Consider the following 13,516-nt stretch of genomic DNA (forward strand, 5'->3'; position numbering starts at 1 on the left):
GGGCCTGGGACTCCACAGCCCCCACCTGTCGACCGAGGAGGCGGGGCGTGGGCGGGGCTGGTCCCGTAGGGCCCGCCCCTGTCCCTGAGCCGCGGGCGCGCGACGAGATATAAGGCAGCCTGGAAACAATGCGCCTGCACCTCGCGCTCCCGCGCCGCTCCCGGGAGCGTCCGGGCCGCCGTGCGCGAGCGAGGGCGGGAGCGCGCGCTGGGAGGCTAGCGCTTGTGTGCGGGCCTCGCACTCGGTGGCGCGCATGTGCAAGTGTGCGGGCTGCTTCGCTGCCCCGAGCGGGCGGGGAGCCGGTCCGCTCCAGGTGGCCGGTGGCGGGAGCGAGGTGAGGCTGCGGGCAGCCTGGGAACGGGCGCGGGTCCCGGGGGACGGGCTGCAGGCTGCCTTCTGGGCACAGCGCGCCCCCGCCCGACCCGGCCGGGCCCTCGGAGCTGCGCTCCGGGCGGCGCTGGCAAAGTTTGCTTTGAACTCGCTCCCTGCAGCCTAGTCCGCGCGCTGTGAGCGGCTTCCCCAGGCACGCTGACCTGGGTCCGGGCTGCCCGGGACGCTAGGGAAGGGCGCGGGCTCCAAGCCGTGAGGTTGGAGACGTACGAGAGCCTGGCAGCCAGCTGTACTGGGGGGCCGGGGGACGCTTCCCTCCCTGGGCCCGCACCTGGGTCAGCACATCCCCCTTCCCTCCCGCAGGGAGCGGACATGGACTTCGACTCGTACCAGCACTATTTCTACGACTATGACTGCGGAGAGGATTTCTACCGCTCCACGGCGCCCAGCGAGGACATCTGGAAGAAATTCGAGCTGGTGCCGTCGCCCCCCACGTCGCCGCCCTGGAGCTCCGGTCCCGGCGACGGAGACGCGGGCCCCGGAATTGGTCCTCCGGAGCCGTGGCCCGGAGGGGGCGCCGGGGACGATGCAGAATCCCGGGGTCACTCGAAAGCTTGGGGCAGGAACTACGCTTCCATCATCCGCCGAGACTGTATGTGGAGCGGCTTTTCGGCCCGGGAACGGCTGGAGAGAGCGGTGAGCGACCGGCTTGTCGCTGGCGCGCCCCGGGGGAACCCGCCCAAGGCGCCCGCCGCCCCGGACTGCGCTCCCAGCCTCGAAGCCGGCAACCCGGCGCCCGCTGCCCCCTGTCCGCTGGGCGAGCCCAAGACCCAGGCCTGCTCGGGGTCCGAGAGCCCAAGCGACTCGGGTAAGGACCGCCCCGGGTCATCCAAGAGGGGGCACCCCATGGGTGGCCAAACCTCTGCCGCTGAGGTCAGGCACTGGGTCTGCGCAAGCCCTTCCGCCACCTCCCTCTTCCTCTGGCTGAAGCTGCCGGTGTAGCCCCCAGCGGTGTCTGTCTGGCACGTGGGAGTGTTAGTAAACAGTTTGAAGAAGTGGCGTGGGAGCCAGCGTCCCTTTGATGATGATTGGAGCCCCAGGGGACAAGGGAGACAGGGTGAGGCTTGGCACTTAGGGAGAACAATACGGGGATTGGACCACAGGGGATTTCTGCCCTCCGAAGGCTGGAAAGGGTCCCTTAAGGGTCACTCCAGACTTGAATTTTTGTGTTGCTGTCTCTTTCTCTGGGAAACTCACTCCCCTGGGGAGAGAAGCTGAGAAGCCTTTTGTGCAAAGCCAAAGCCTTCATCCTTTAAAAAACCTGGTCTCCTGCCTGCTTTATTTTAAAATGACAATAATGGCTCCTCCTCCATCCCCACCTCTTACCACGTATTCATCCTCACATCACCCATGAGACTGTAATGGAGGAATGACTGCTCCCCATTAACAGATGGAAAAACCGAGGCTTAGAAATAGGAAATTGCCAGAAGTGAACGCCAGCTTCCTGCCATCCAGCCAGCTTCTTTTGCTCAATCCTCCATCCCAACCAGGCACTTCTCTGATGTTTAGAGGAACTTACTGGTTATCTTATCTGAGAAGTGGTACATCTTGCCATTTTGCTCTGGCCTTTGGTGAGGTGTTCCTCTAGGAACAGTTCATCTGAGGGCTTTCAGCTGCTTCATTTGTATTCAACAAATGTTCACTGGCCTCTACTTTGTGCTAAGCTCTGGGGTTAGTGCTGGGGGTCACAGATATGGAGCTCCAGGCTCCCCTTCCCCATCCTTGAATGCAAGTGTACATCTCACTGAGCACAGCCTGCTGCATCTGTGCCACCAGACTATGTCGTTCTTAGCCTAACCTCTTCTTCGAAGTGCCCATGAGAAATACTGGGGAGGGTGTTTTATAGTTTGCACACTGAGGCTTGTGTCAGATAAATCAGGACTGAAAACTCAAGTAGCTTTTAAGAATAATTTTTTTAAAAAAAAGAATAATTTACATGACCGTTTAGAGGGAACTGGGGAATGGGTATGGAGGTTCTCATACACTTAAGGGTGAACATAAGGAAGGAAACACAATGAAAAGTCCAAAAAAATTTTTTTTCTGGTTCACTATGTTAAGGTCATTTTTAACCTGCCTACTTTTTACACCAAGACCTTCTGTTTGTTTAATGGCTGGAATGGGAACTTTGAGATCAAGAAACCAATAAAGATGTGTCTCTACAAAAGCTGATATGGTAGAGTGGAAAGTGCATTGTTTCGGGAATCTGGAGATCTTAGTTTTAGATCCAGAATGTTATAAAGGTGCTGTGTGGACTTGGCTGACCTGGCTCTCAGTTTCTCCCTTTGCATGTTAGCGAGTCTGACCTGATCATCCAGCTGAGGACATGTCCTTGTCTGGGTAGAGTTAGACATGCTCTCTGAAAAGGAGAATGGTGTCTCACATTATTTTTTTCTTAGGCAGAACCTTCCCCAGCTATGGGGCTTAACCCTGAAGTATTAAAGGTTTGGGAGTGGGGAAGTCTCCTGTATCATTTTCTAACCTGCCCTTTACCCTGAACCTGTTTGCAAGCTCCTGGTTCACTCACAGGCCACATGGCCCAGAACAAAATGCAACAGATTGCAAACAATGAGGGGGGTGGGGAGAGTGACTGACGGCAAAGCTCAGCCAATAGGGGCTCGGGGCTGAGTAAGACCGCATTCCAAACTCCGCTCAGCCAGCCAATCACAGGTCTCGGGGCCAGGAGGGCTGAATGGTCAGGTTTTATTAATGGAGAAATAATGCGATTGTCCACACAATGGAAGCCTTCCTGACAAAGGGGCTCAAGCTTCGTGATTTGCGAAAGAGGCTGAGAACTGAGCTCTTCTGTTGTCAGGCTGAAATGCATAAAGGTGGCCTTCTCTGTGGGGGCTGCAAAATAGTGCGGAGCAGTAACGTTCTCCCCTAATTGTCCCTCTCCTGGTTGGGGTAAGCTAAGAGATCTTGGAGTAAGGGAATGATAGAGGCATGTCCAGGTGTTGCTAGTGTTTTGGCCCCTGTATCAAGACATTCCCTTGCCGCTCAATTCCTGCCCCCCAACTCCTGACCCCCTAGCACAAGTAGCTTGGAAATGGTCTTTTGTACCTCTGTGAAGTTCCTGCGGCTTCTGCTGACCTGTGATTACAAATCCAATCCTCTTCTGGTCCAGGGAAGTGGGTGGGGCAGGCGACCTATAAATGATGGATGACTTTAGAAACCCACTGAACCCAGGAGCAAAATGCTCCTAAGGGAAACCCTTTCCTTCCCCTCTGTCGGTGAGGAGGGATGGGTTGTAGCCCTCCCTTCTCTGACTCTTCTGCTGAAAGGGATGGCAGAATAGAGAGGTGGGGGAATAATAGGATTTATAACTTGTGAAAAGTAACAATTCCCAAGTGCAGGCTGTGCTGGGCTGGAACAAAGGGCAGCTCTGCCCACAGACCCCTCATTTACAATTCTGATGGGGTATGAAAGAGCCCGACTGGGGAAGATCTTTATAGTTAAAACTTTGTCCCAGGCCGATAGCTCTTTCTCTCCATCCCGTCAGTGGGGGAGGGGAGAGCCTGTGCAGACTGGGGGCTGTTGGCTTGGGTCTGCCTTTTGTTCTTATCTAAGCCTTGCTGTGCAAAGAGAAATTGGAGAATATTTTCCTTCTTGCTTATTTCTCTTCCTTTCCTTCACACCACCCTTAGCCTTGATACAGTTGAATCAGTTGTCTTTCTCCCCACGTGAATTTGTTTATATCTAAATTGGGAAGCTGTCACCTCCTTTCCCAAACTCCAGCATAGGGTCTGTGTATGTGTTTCTCATGGGGTGTGTTTCTTCTGTTGATCTCTCTTCTCGGACAGAGGGTGAAGAAATTGACGTTGTGACAGTGGAGAAGAGGCAGTCCCTGGGTGTCCGGAAGCCGGTCACCATCACGGTACGAGCAGACCCTTTGGACCCCTGCATGAAACACTTCCACATCTCCATCCATCAACAACAGCACAACTATGCTGCCCGTTTTCCTCCAGAAAGCTGCTCCCAAGGAGAGGCTCCAGAGCCAGGGCCCCGTGAAGATGGTCTGAAGACAGATGCACCAGAAGAAAAGGAAGATGAGGCAGATGAAGAAATTGTGAGTCTCCCACCTGTAGAAAGCGAGCCTTCCCAGTCCTGCAACCCTAAACCTGTCAGTTCTGACACTGAGGACGTGACCAAGAGGAAGAACCATAACTTCCTGGAGCGCAAAAGGCGGAATGACCTCCGTTCCAGGTTCTTGGCCCTGAGGGATCAGGTCCCTACCCTGGCCACCTGCTCCAAGGCCCCCAAAGTTGTGATCCTGAGCAAGGCCTTGGAATACTTGCAGGCCCTAGTGGGAGCCGAGAAGAGGATGACTACGGAGAAAAGGCAGCTCCGGTGTCGGCAGCAACAGCTGCAGAAGAGAATCGCGTACCTCAGTGGCTATTAACTGACCAAAGTCTGACTGCTCTGTCTTCACAGAGACCCAAGTTTATTTTTTAACCTTCCCTCTTCCCCTTAGGAATTTGCACATTTCAGTTCAGGTGGGGCGGCCTGGACAATAGATTCCCAGAATGCATTGCAGCCGGTGCACACACAAGAAGGGCTCGCATTCTTGGAAACATTGCAACCTGGCTCCCCCTCTGCCCTGACTTGCGGGAGCGCAGTAGCTTCTCTGGCGCCTTTGGCTTCTCAGGCGGGCAGCACTGAGGAGACTCTGGGTTTGTTGAGCTCACTAGCTCCGAAGAAAAGCCTGACAGATGCTATGCAACAGGTGGTGGATGTTGTCAGGGGGCTCCAGCCTGCATGAAATCTCACACTGCGGATGAGTCTTAGACTGAGAAAGGATGCTCCCACTGGTGTCTCTGGGGTGACGCTAGGACAGCTGGGCTTGGATGCTCTCCCCAGGCTCCTTTTTCCAAGAGACATACGAGCTGTCTTGAGTGAAGACGAGCTCGCAGACTTGATCAACAGGGACCATTACCTCACTGTCAGACACTTTACAGTAGCTGAGGAGTCAGAAACCTTTAGCATATATATATTCCCACGTTAGTTGACACCCCTCCTCCCACTCTCCATGCTGCGATCTTGAGAACTTTTAACGCGCTTGGCCTCTTAGATTCTTTGTCTCAAGGCCCTCCGGGCCCTTTCCTCTGAGGGCAGAGACCATCCCATCCCCACCAGGAGCTTTTTTGGTTTCCTTCCACCTTTGTTATGCAATGGGCTCTAAGGCCTTTTCCTACAGGTCAGAAATACTTCCCCAGGACACAGGGCAAAGCGTCCCAGCCTGTGACCGGGGGAAGGTTTGGAGTCCTGGCTGCGAAAGTGTTCCTTGCCCAGGTGTTTTCCATCTTGGAAATCCTCTCAAAGCAGATGTCAGGCACCTGAGGGGGAAGAGCTGTACCACTTCCTCTTTCCCACTTCCCTCTCATCTCAACCCCTGACTGATAACTTTGAAGTTCTACTCAGTTCAGTTCAGTCGCTCAGCCGTGTCTGACTCTTTGCGACCCCATGGACTGCAGCACGCCAGGCCTCCCTGTCCATCACCAACTTCTCGAGTTTATTCAAACTCATGTCCATTGAGTCAGTGATGCTAGAACCATACAAACCTGTGCTTCTCTTGCAACTCCAAGGAGCTTGCTGTCCCTGTAGCTACCCTTGGGCCCTCTGCCAGCCTGACATGAGTCAGAATCCCATTCCCAGAATCTGGGCCTTATTGCAGTTCTTACTGGGAGAGCCGCTGGGACTCATCCAGTGCTCCAGAAGGTGGATTAGCTTCCTGGTGGGTTTTTAAGAAGCTTCCAGGAGCTCTGCTCAGTGGACCATGATGGATTTTACCCAACTGGGCTCAGCCTCTCCAGGTGGATTCCAGGCACAGCCTCCGATCTGAGAAAGTCACCTAACCCAACAAGTGTCACGTGGGCAACCCCTAAGTCTGGCCTGGAAGAAAGATCGGCCCTTCCAGCACTCCGCCCAGGGCAGCAGGTGCCTACTGGATGGCGGTTTGAAAATGGGGGAGGGAAGGAAGCTAGAGTGCTATACGTGGCTCTGGGAAGCCAGCTGCTACTTCTAAACCTGTTATGCATGATGGTCTGTTCCTGAGGTTGCTTCCTGGCCTCAGAGAACCCCAGTGGAACTTGCAAAAAGCCCCCCGCTTCTGGAGCATGGTTTTGGGGAGCCAACTGACTTCTGGAACTGTCTCTGGAGAACAGGTGGGATGTAGGTTATTGATGTCTCACCTGAAGAGCTTGGGTTTTATAAGCTGCTGTTGGGTATCATGCTGGGAGCAGTCTTCTTTTTAATACTGTATTTTTGTATGCCTTTTACAAAGTGGTGTTAATTGTTTTTGTACAAGAAAAAAAAAAAAAAAGAACTCTGGGGCAATTCTCCTGCTGCAAAAGTCTGATTTATTTCAAAAGGCAGATTTACCTGAAATTTTGTATTTAGTTGTGAATACTGATTGCCTGATTTTAAAATGTTGCCTTCTGGGACATCTTCTAATAAAAGATATCTCAAATGTGTCAGAGGTGGGGGTGGGGGGAGCTTATGCCCACCATGTCTCCCACAACCAAGGGACACTGTTTTTTAGGGTAGCCACAAGTGATCTCTAACCATGTTGCTAACCTGGTCACTCCACCCTGGGTTCCTGAAATGCCATTTCAAACATGTTTAAATAACGTAAGTTCAGTACTCAGTAAACACAAAATTGTTTTGTGAATTCCAGAGTGCTGAATTTGTATTTTAGAAGGCTTGAAATCCTGGTGTTCCACCATTAATTCATCCTGTGCCTTTTACCTTTACCTGAAAGCCCTAGTTTCCCTACTTGTAAAATGGGGATAAATGCTACTTCCCAAGGGATTGTTGTTATTTAGTTGCTAAGATGCATCTACCTCTTTTGCAACCCTATGAACTGTATAGCTTGCCAGGCTCCTCTGTCCATGAGATTTCCCAGGAAAGCATACTGGAGTGAGTTGCCATTTCCTTCTCCAGGGGATCGAACTCACATCTCCTGCACTGGCAGGCAGACACTTAACAACTGAGCCACAAGGGAAGCTTATCACAGGGATTGGCAGGCATTAAATGTAGACTTTTTCTTTTTCAACTGCAAGGCTTGTGGGATCTTAGTTCTCCTACCAGGGATTGAACCTTGGCCATTGGCAGTGACAGTGCAGAGTCTTAAATAATGGACCACCAGAGTATAGACTTTAAACTGTTTTTAAACTGTAAAGCCTTAAATCTTTTCAGGTGGTACTTTTACCACAGGTATTTTAATACCTTTTTTTTTTTTTTTAACCATGCCTACCGCCCTGTGGGCTTCAGGAGACGTAAGAGATGTGGGTTCGATTCCTGGGTTGGAAAGATCCCTGGAGAAGGGAGTGACAACCCACTCCAGTATTCTTGCATGGAGAATCCACATGGACAGAGGAGCCTGGAGGGCTACAGTCCAAAGGGTCACAAAAAAGTCAGACATGATTGAAGCAACTGAGCACGCATGCATGCACTGCCTTTCAGGATCTTGATTCTCTGACCAGGGATCAAACCCAAGCCGCCTGCAATAGAAGCACAGAGTCCTAACCACTGGGCAACCAGGGAGTTCCCTTGCAGGATGTCTTTTTAAAAATTTTATGAGAATCGGTGATATAATGTGATTTTTTTTTCCTTTCTCCTTTGATTAATACAGGAACATAGTTCTCAGAAACTTGCTCTAAATGCAAAAGGGGAGACTTTAATAATAGCCACTCCTGATGGAGCACTGCCGATCTCTAAGCACCTTGCTCCTTCCTACATGTGAGACCACACCAATCATGTGCCAGGACTACAGAAGAGGGAACCAAGGTTCTAAGGGTGAAACATAACTGCCCAACATTACACAGCTAGTAAGTAAATGAGTTCAAGGGATGTGAAACCAGCTTTGCCTATCTCTAGAGCCAGAGATCTTAACCACCACATAATAATGATCAGCTTCTTTTGTTATCATGGGGTGTGTAGAGGAAGTAGACAGGGAATTTAATCACTTAACTGCTTGCTGGAGCTATCTCCTTGGGGCCACTGTGCCTGCCACTTATTGGGATGAAGTGGAGCAAATGTCCTGTGACCAGCCACTCTGCCACATTTGTGGGTTGAGTAGGTTCGTCTTGCCCCAGAGAAGCCCCTTCTAGGACTATGAAAGGAAAACAGGTGCAGGTCAGAAAAACCATGAGCATCATGGTAAGAGAAGGCCACTGTATCTCATGTAATCCTGCCTTATAGCTGAGACCTGGGTCGATATTGCCCACCTGCATGCCTACGCCTGAGTCCAAAAGCTACTATAAATTCCTCACATTTACAAAGTGACTCTCATCACAGCCTGGTAAGTAAGCAATATCTGCCACTTGGTACCGGAGCCCAGACAGTTTTTCTGTTTTGGTTTTTTGGCCACACCTTGTGGCTTGCAGGATCTTAGTTCCCTGAGCAAGGATGGAACCTGTGCCCCCTGCAGTGGGATGGAGTCCTAACCACTGGACCACCAGGAAGTCCCCCAGACAGGTTTCCTGCTCAAGGTCACAGATCAGAATCCAAATCCCCAAACCAGTCTTCTGGCAGGTAAACTTCCCACTCCACCCCTATGACCCCTAGGTCCCCAAAGCCAGGGCATAAATAGCTGTTTGATAAAACAGACTTGGATTACTGGGATACTTTCCTTAAAATTCCATATCCCTCTTTTAGTTCTAGTCGCTCTGTTCCCACTGAGTGTAACATCCTTTTTTGGGGGGCTGTGCTGGATCTTTGTAGCTGTGCTCGGGCTTTCTCTAGTTGCGGCGACCTGGGTCTACTCTTCGTTACAGTACGAGGGCTTCTCATCATGGTGGCCTCTCCTGTTGCGGTGCATGGACTCCAGAGCGCAGGCTCAGTAGTAGTGGCACGTGGGCTTAGTTGCCCCAAGGCATGTGGGATCTAGGTATCAGCCCCATGTGCCCTGCATTGGCAGATGGACTCAACCGTTGGACCAGCAGGGAAGTCCCCATTCTTCTGCTTTGAAGGCCATTAGTTAAGAAATAAGAAAAGTTGTAGGGGCTTCTCTCCCTTTACTAGACCTTGAAAAAATTCACGAGTGCTCAGTAAAATCCTAAGAACGCCTAGGTACAGGGCCTACAGCTGATGCTAATGTTGCTTTACATTGCTTAATTCTCACAATAACCTGGAGGAAAGGATGGTATCAGCTCCATTTCACAGGTGAGCAAATTGGAGCTCAGAGACATTGAAGTCATTTGTCTGAGCCCAGACAGCTAGTACAGACTGCCTGACTTGCCTGACTCTAAGCTTCAGTTCCTTTGAGTCTGAAACTCTGCTGAGAAAGGAGTGGGAATAAAGCCATCTCCTGGGGGAAGAAAGGGTGTTTCTGGAATGTGAAGTATTTTAAGCTCCTTCCTAGCTCACTTCTGCAGACTCCTACCTCTATCTTTGTCTGAAAATAGCCAGGAGTTTATTCCTGGATTTCGGAGAAAAATTTCTACAAATTAGGTTTGCCTCTGAATAGTACACTTAAGGGACTACATACCCCTCCCAGAGATGTGAACGTAGATAATAAGGAACAGCTGAGAAGACACACGTGGCATGGGAAAGAGAGACCATCTGCTCTGTTAGACAATCAAAGGCTAAACGGAGTGCTTAACTCCTGCCCCTATTGGTAGCTATTTTAGGGGGACTGAGACAGGTTGAACTATCTTAGAAGTGCTGAATTTATCTTAAGTGCCCCTGGAGTCAGAATATTTCAGAATATGCACTTTAGAAGGAGAAGGGATGGGTGCAGGGGTGGAGGGGCAGATGGTGAGGGGAGGTGGGGGGTGGGGATGGTTTTGTTGATCTGGAAGGTGATAGGGGGTGTGAAAGAGGACTCAAAGGATAAGATAACCAGTGGGAGAAGACTGATGACTGGGTGACTAGGGAGGGCAAAGGGGAGGTCTCTAAATATGTTAGCTAAAGTTCCATGGGGGTGTGGACATTTCTACTTTAAGCTTAGTGGACAGCTCTTAATGTCTTTATTTAGAATTGCTGCTAAAGGGATCAACCATATTAAGACTGGGCTTCCCAGGGGGCTCAGTGGGTAAAAAAAGTAAAGTCAAAGTGTTAGTCCCTCAGCGGTGTCCTACTCTTTGGGACCCCAAGGACTGAAGACCTCCAGGCTCCTCTGTCCATGGGATTTTCCAGGCAAGAATACTAGAGTAGGTAGCCAGTCCCTTCTCTGGGGGATCGAGATCGAATCTAGATCTCCTGCAATGTAGGCAGATTCTTTACCTTCTGAGCCACCAGGCCTGCAGTGCAGAGGACCCAGGAGATGAGGGTTCCATCCTTGGGTTGGGAAAATCCCCTGGAGAAGGGGATGGCAACCTGCCACAATATTCTTGCCTGGAGAATCCCATAGACAGAGGAGCCTGGTGGGCTATAGTGCATAGGGTCGAAAAGAGTTGGATGTGACTGAAGCAACTGAGCATGTACGCACCTGTATTAAGATTGCCATTCTTTTGGTGAGTAAACCTAAATATGATCTTAAGGTCTCTAATCAGGTGAGTTATTAAACAATTAATACTCAGTGCCAGGGGTCAAGTTGGTGCCCAAGATGTAACTGTTGAATCACCTCTAAACTTGTGGGAAGTAGTATGGTTAGGTAACCTCCCACAACCAACAGAGCTCAGTTCCAAATCAAGCTCTCCATTTTCCAGCTTTGTGACCTTGGACAAATTATTAACCTCTCCCAGTCCCAATTTCCATATTTGTAAAACAAGTATAAACCATAGCACCTGCTTCTTAGGGTTGTTGTGAGCGATACTAAGTGCTTAGTAAATGATTAATATTATTTAAGCCATTTAACAAGCCCCACCTAGAACACCAATTAATCATATTTAAAAGGCAATAGAAGGGATTGGTAAAATAAGAAATCTTCCCAGAAGGAGTACTTAAAATAATCTGAGGTGGACGTATTTATGCCTCTGCTGCTGCTGCTGCTAAGTCGCTTCAGTCATGTCCGACCCTGTGCGACCCCATAGACGGCAGCCCACCAGGCTCCCACGTCCCTGGGATTCTCCAGGCAAGAACACTGGAGTGGGTTGTCATTGCCTTCTCAAGAGGCAATAAATCATCAGGGAAGGAGTAGCCAGGAATTTGGGAGACTGAGATGAGCAGAGAAGGAAAGAAGGGCAAAGACCTGAGTCTGACTGGTGCACAGCATCCCACGCCCCATGGCAGGTAGGAGGTGGGAGTCTGTGACGCTGTTGTACATATGGGCCCTCCATTTGTCCTTACTGGGCACTGCAGTGTCTTCAAATTGAGCTGGAGTCAATGACTCCATTCAGTCATTAAATCCCCTAATGTGTATTTTTGTTCAGGCAGTGATCCTCACACCCGAGTGGGTCTTAAGAATCTGGAGATGGAAACGACAACCCACTCCAGTATTCTTGCTTGGGAAATCCCATGGACAGAGGTGTCTGGTGGGCTAGTATGGTCTATGAGGTTGCAAAAGAGTTGAACACAACTTAGCAACTAAACAACAAACAAACCCCCAAAACACTGATGTAGTAGGTCAGGGCCAGGAATCTACCCTGCTGATAAGCAAGGAAGAAGATGGAATCCTATGGTCACACTTAGAAAAACATTGGAATAAGGGGTTAGAGCCAGGTCTTGTGGCCAAACAAAAATATTCACAGAAGTTGCTATAGATGGCATAGTATAATGGTTAAGAATAAGGGCTTGGGGTTACTACGTATGTGATATTTGGGCAAATCATTCAACCTCTCCAAGTCCTAGAAGTTTCCTTCTATTAATACCTACCTCATAGGACTGTTGAAAAGATTAAAAATAAATTACTGTATGTGAGTGCTCAGAATAGTTCCTGCCACATAGTAAGAACAATGATATATGAAGTGATGGTTCCTTATAGAAGTTTCAGTTCAGTTCAGTCACTCAGTCATGTTTGATTCTTTGCAACCCCATGGACTGCAGCATGCCAGGCCTCCCTGTTCATCACCAACTCCCAGAGCTTGCTCAAACTCAAGTCTATCAAGTCAGTGATGCCATCCAACCATCCCATCCTCTGTCATCCCTTTCTCTTCCTGCCTTCAATCTTTCCCAGTATCAGGGTCTTTTCCAATGAGTCAGTTCTTCACATCAGGTGGGCAAAGCGTTGGAGCGTCAGCTTCAGCATCAGTCCTTCCAATGAATATTCAGGACTGGTTTCCTTTAGGGAACTGGTTGGATCTCCTTGTGGTCCAAGGGACTCTCAGGAGTCTTCTCCAACACCACAGTTCAAAAGTATCAATTCTTCAGTGCTCAGCTTTCTTTATGATCCAACTCACATCCGCACATGACTACTGGAAAAACCATGGCTTTGACTAGATGGACCTTTGTTGGCAAAGTATTGTCTCTGCTTTTTTTTTTAATGGAAGTTTATGAGCATGCAAACATGATCACAGAATAAGGCAATATGTGTCTCAAACAAGGGCTGCAAGCCTCAGAAGGGGAAGAGAGCACTTTGGAGTCATCAAGAGAGTTCTTGTTGGAGATACTGTGACTTTAACTGGAACTACTAGTCAAGGCTATGGTTTTTCCTGTGGTCATGTATGGATGTGAGAGTTGAACTGTGAAGAAGGCTGAGCACCGAAGAATTGATGCTTTTGAACTGTGGTGTTGGAGAAGACTCTTGAGAGTCCCTTGGACTGCAAGGAGATCCAACTAGTCCATTCTGAAGGAGATCAGCCCTGAGATTTCTTTGGAAGGAATGATGCCAAGGCTGAAACTCCAGTACTTTGGCCACCTCATGCGAAGAGTTGACTCATTGGAAAAGACTCTGATGCTGGGAGGGATTGGGGGCAGGAGGAGAAGGGAAGGACAGAGGATGAGATGGCTGGATGGCATCACTGACTCGATGGACGTGAGTCTGAGTGAACTCCGGGAGTTGGTGATGGACAGGGAGGCCTGGTGTGCTGCGATTCATGGGGTCGCAAAGCGTCGGACACGACTGAGCAGCTGAACTGAACTGAACAAGTCTCAGTAGTATTTGGCTAAGTGAAGAGGAGGAAGGTGTTCTAAGCTAAGGGAATAGCTATGGGGAAGAGAGGATTGGGAAAGTTATGTAAAATCTGGGGATGGATCTGGTCTGATTTTCAGGCCAGGTGGTCTTATTTTTGTAAAACAAGAGGAGTTG

The 13,516-nt window shown here is 49.8% G+C and overlaps 1 protein-coding gene across 1 annotated transcript; it reads left to right on the forward strand.

Annotated features, from left to right (window-relative positions):
• Positions 1-253: 253 nt before the first annotated feature.
• On the forward strand, positions 254-4,789 carry MYCL (MYCL proto-oncogene, bHLH transcription factor). Its single transcript, XM_052637677.1, has 3 exons — positions 254-334; positions 694-1,198; positions 4,191-4,789. Exons 1-3 carry the CDS (start codon positions 254-256, stop codon positions 4,787-4,789), a joined length of 1,185 nt encoding a protein of 394 aa, XP_052493637.1.
• Positions 4,790-13,516: the final 8,727 nt, after the last annotated feature.

This window comes from Budorcas taxicolor, chromosome 3, assembly GCF_023091745.1.
Source record: "Budorcas taxicolor isolate Tak-1 chromosome 3, Takin1.1, whole genome shotgun sequence".
In the NCBI taxonomy this organism is placed as follows: Eukaryota; Metazoa; Chordata; class Mammalia; order Artiodactyla; family Bovidae; genus Budorcas; species Budorcas taxicolor.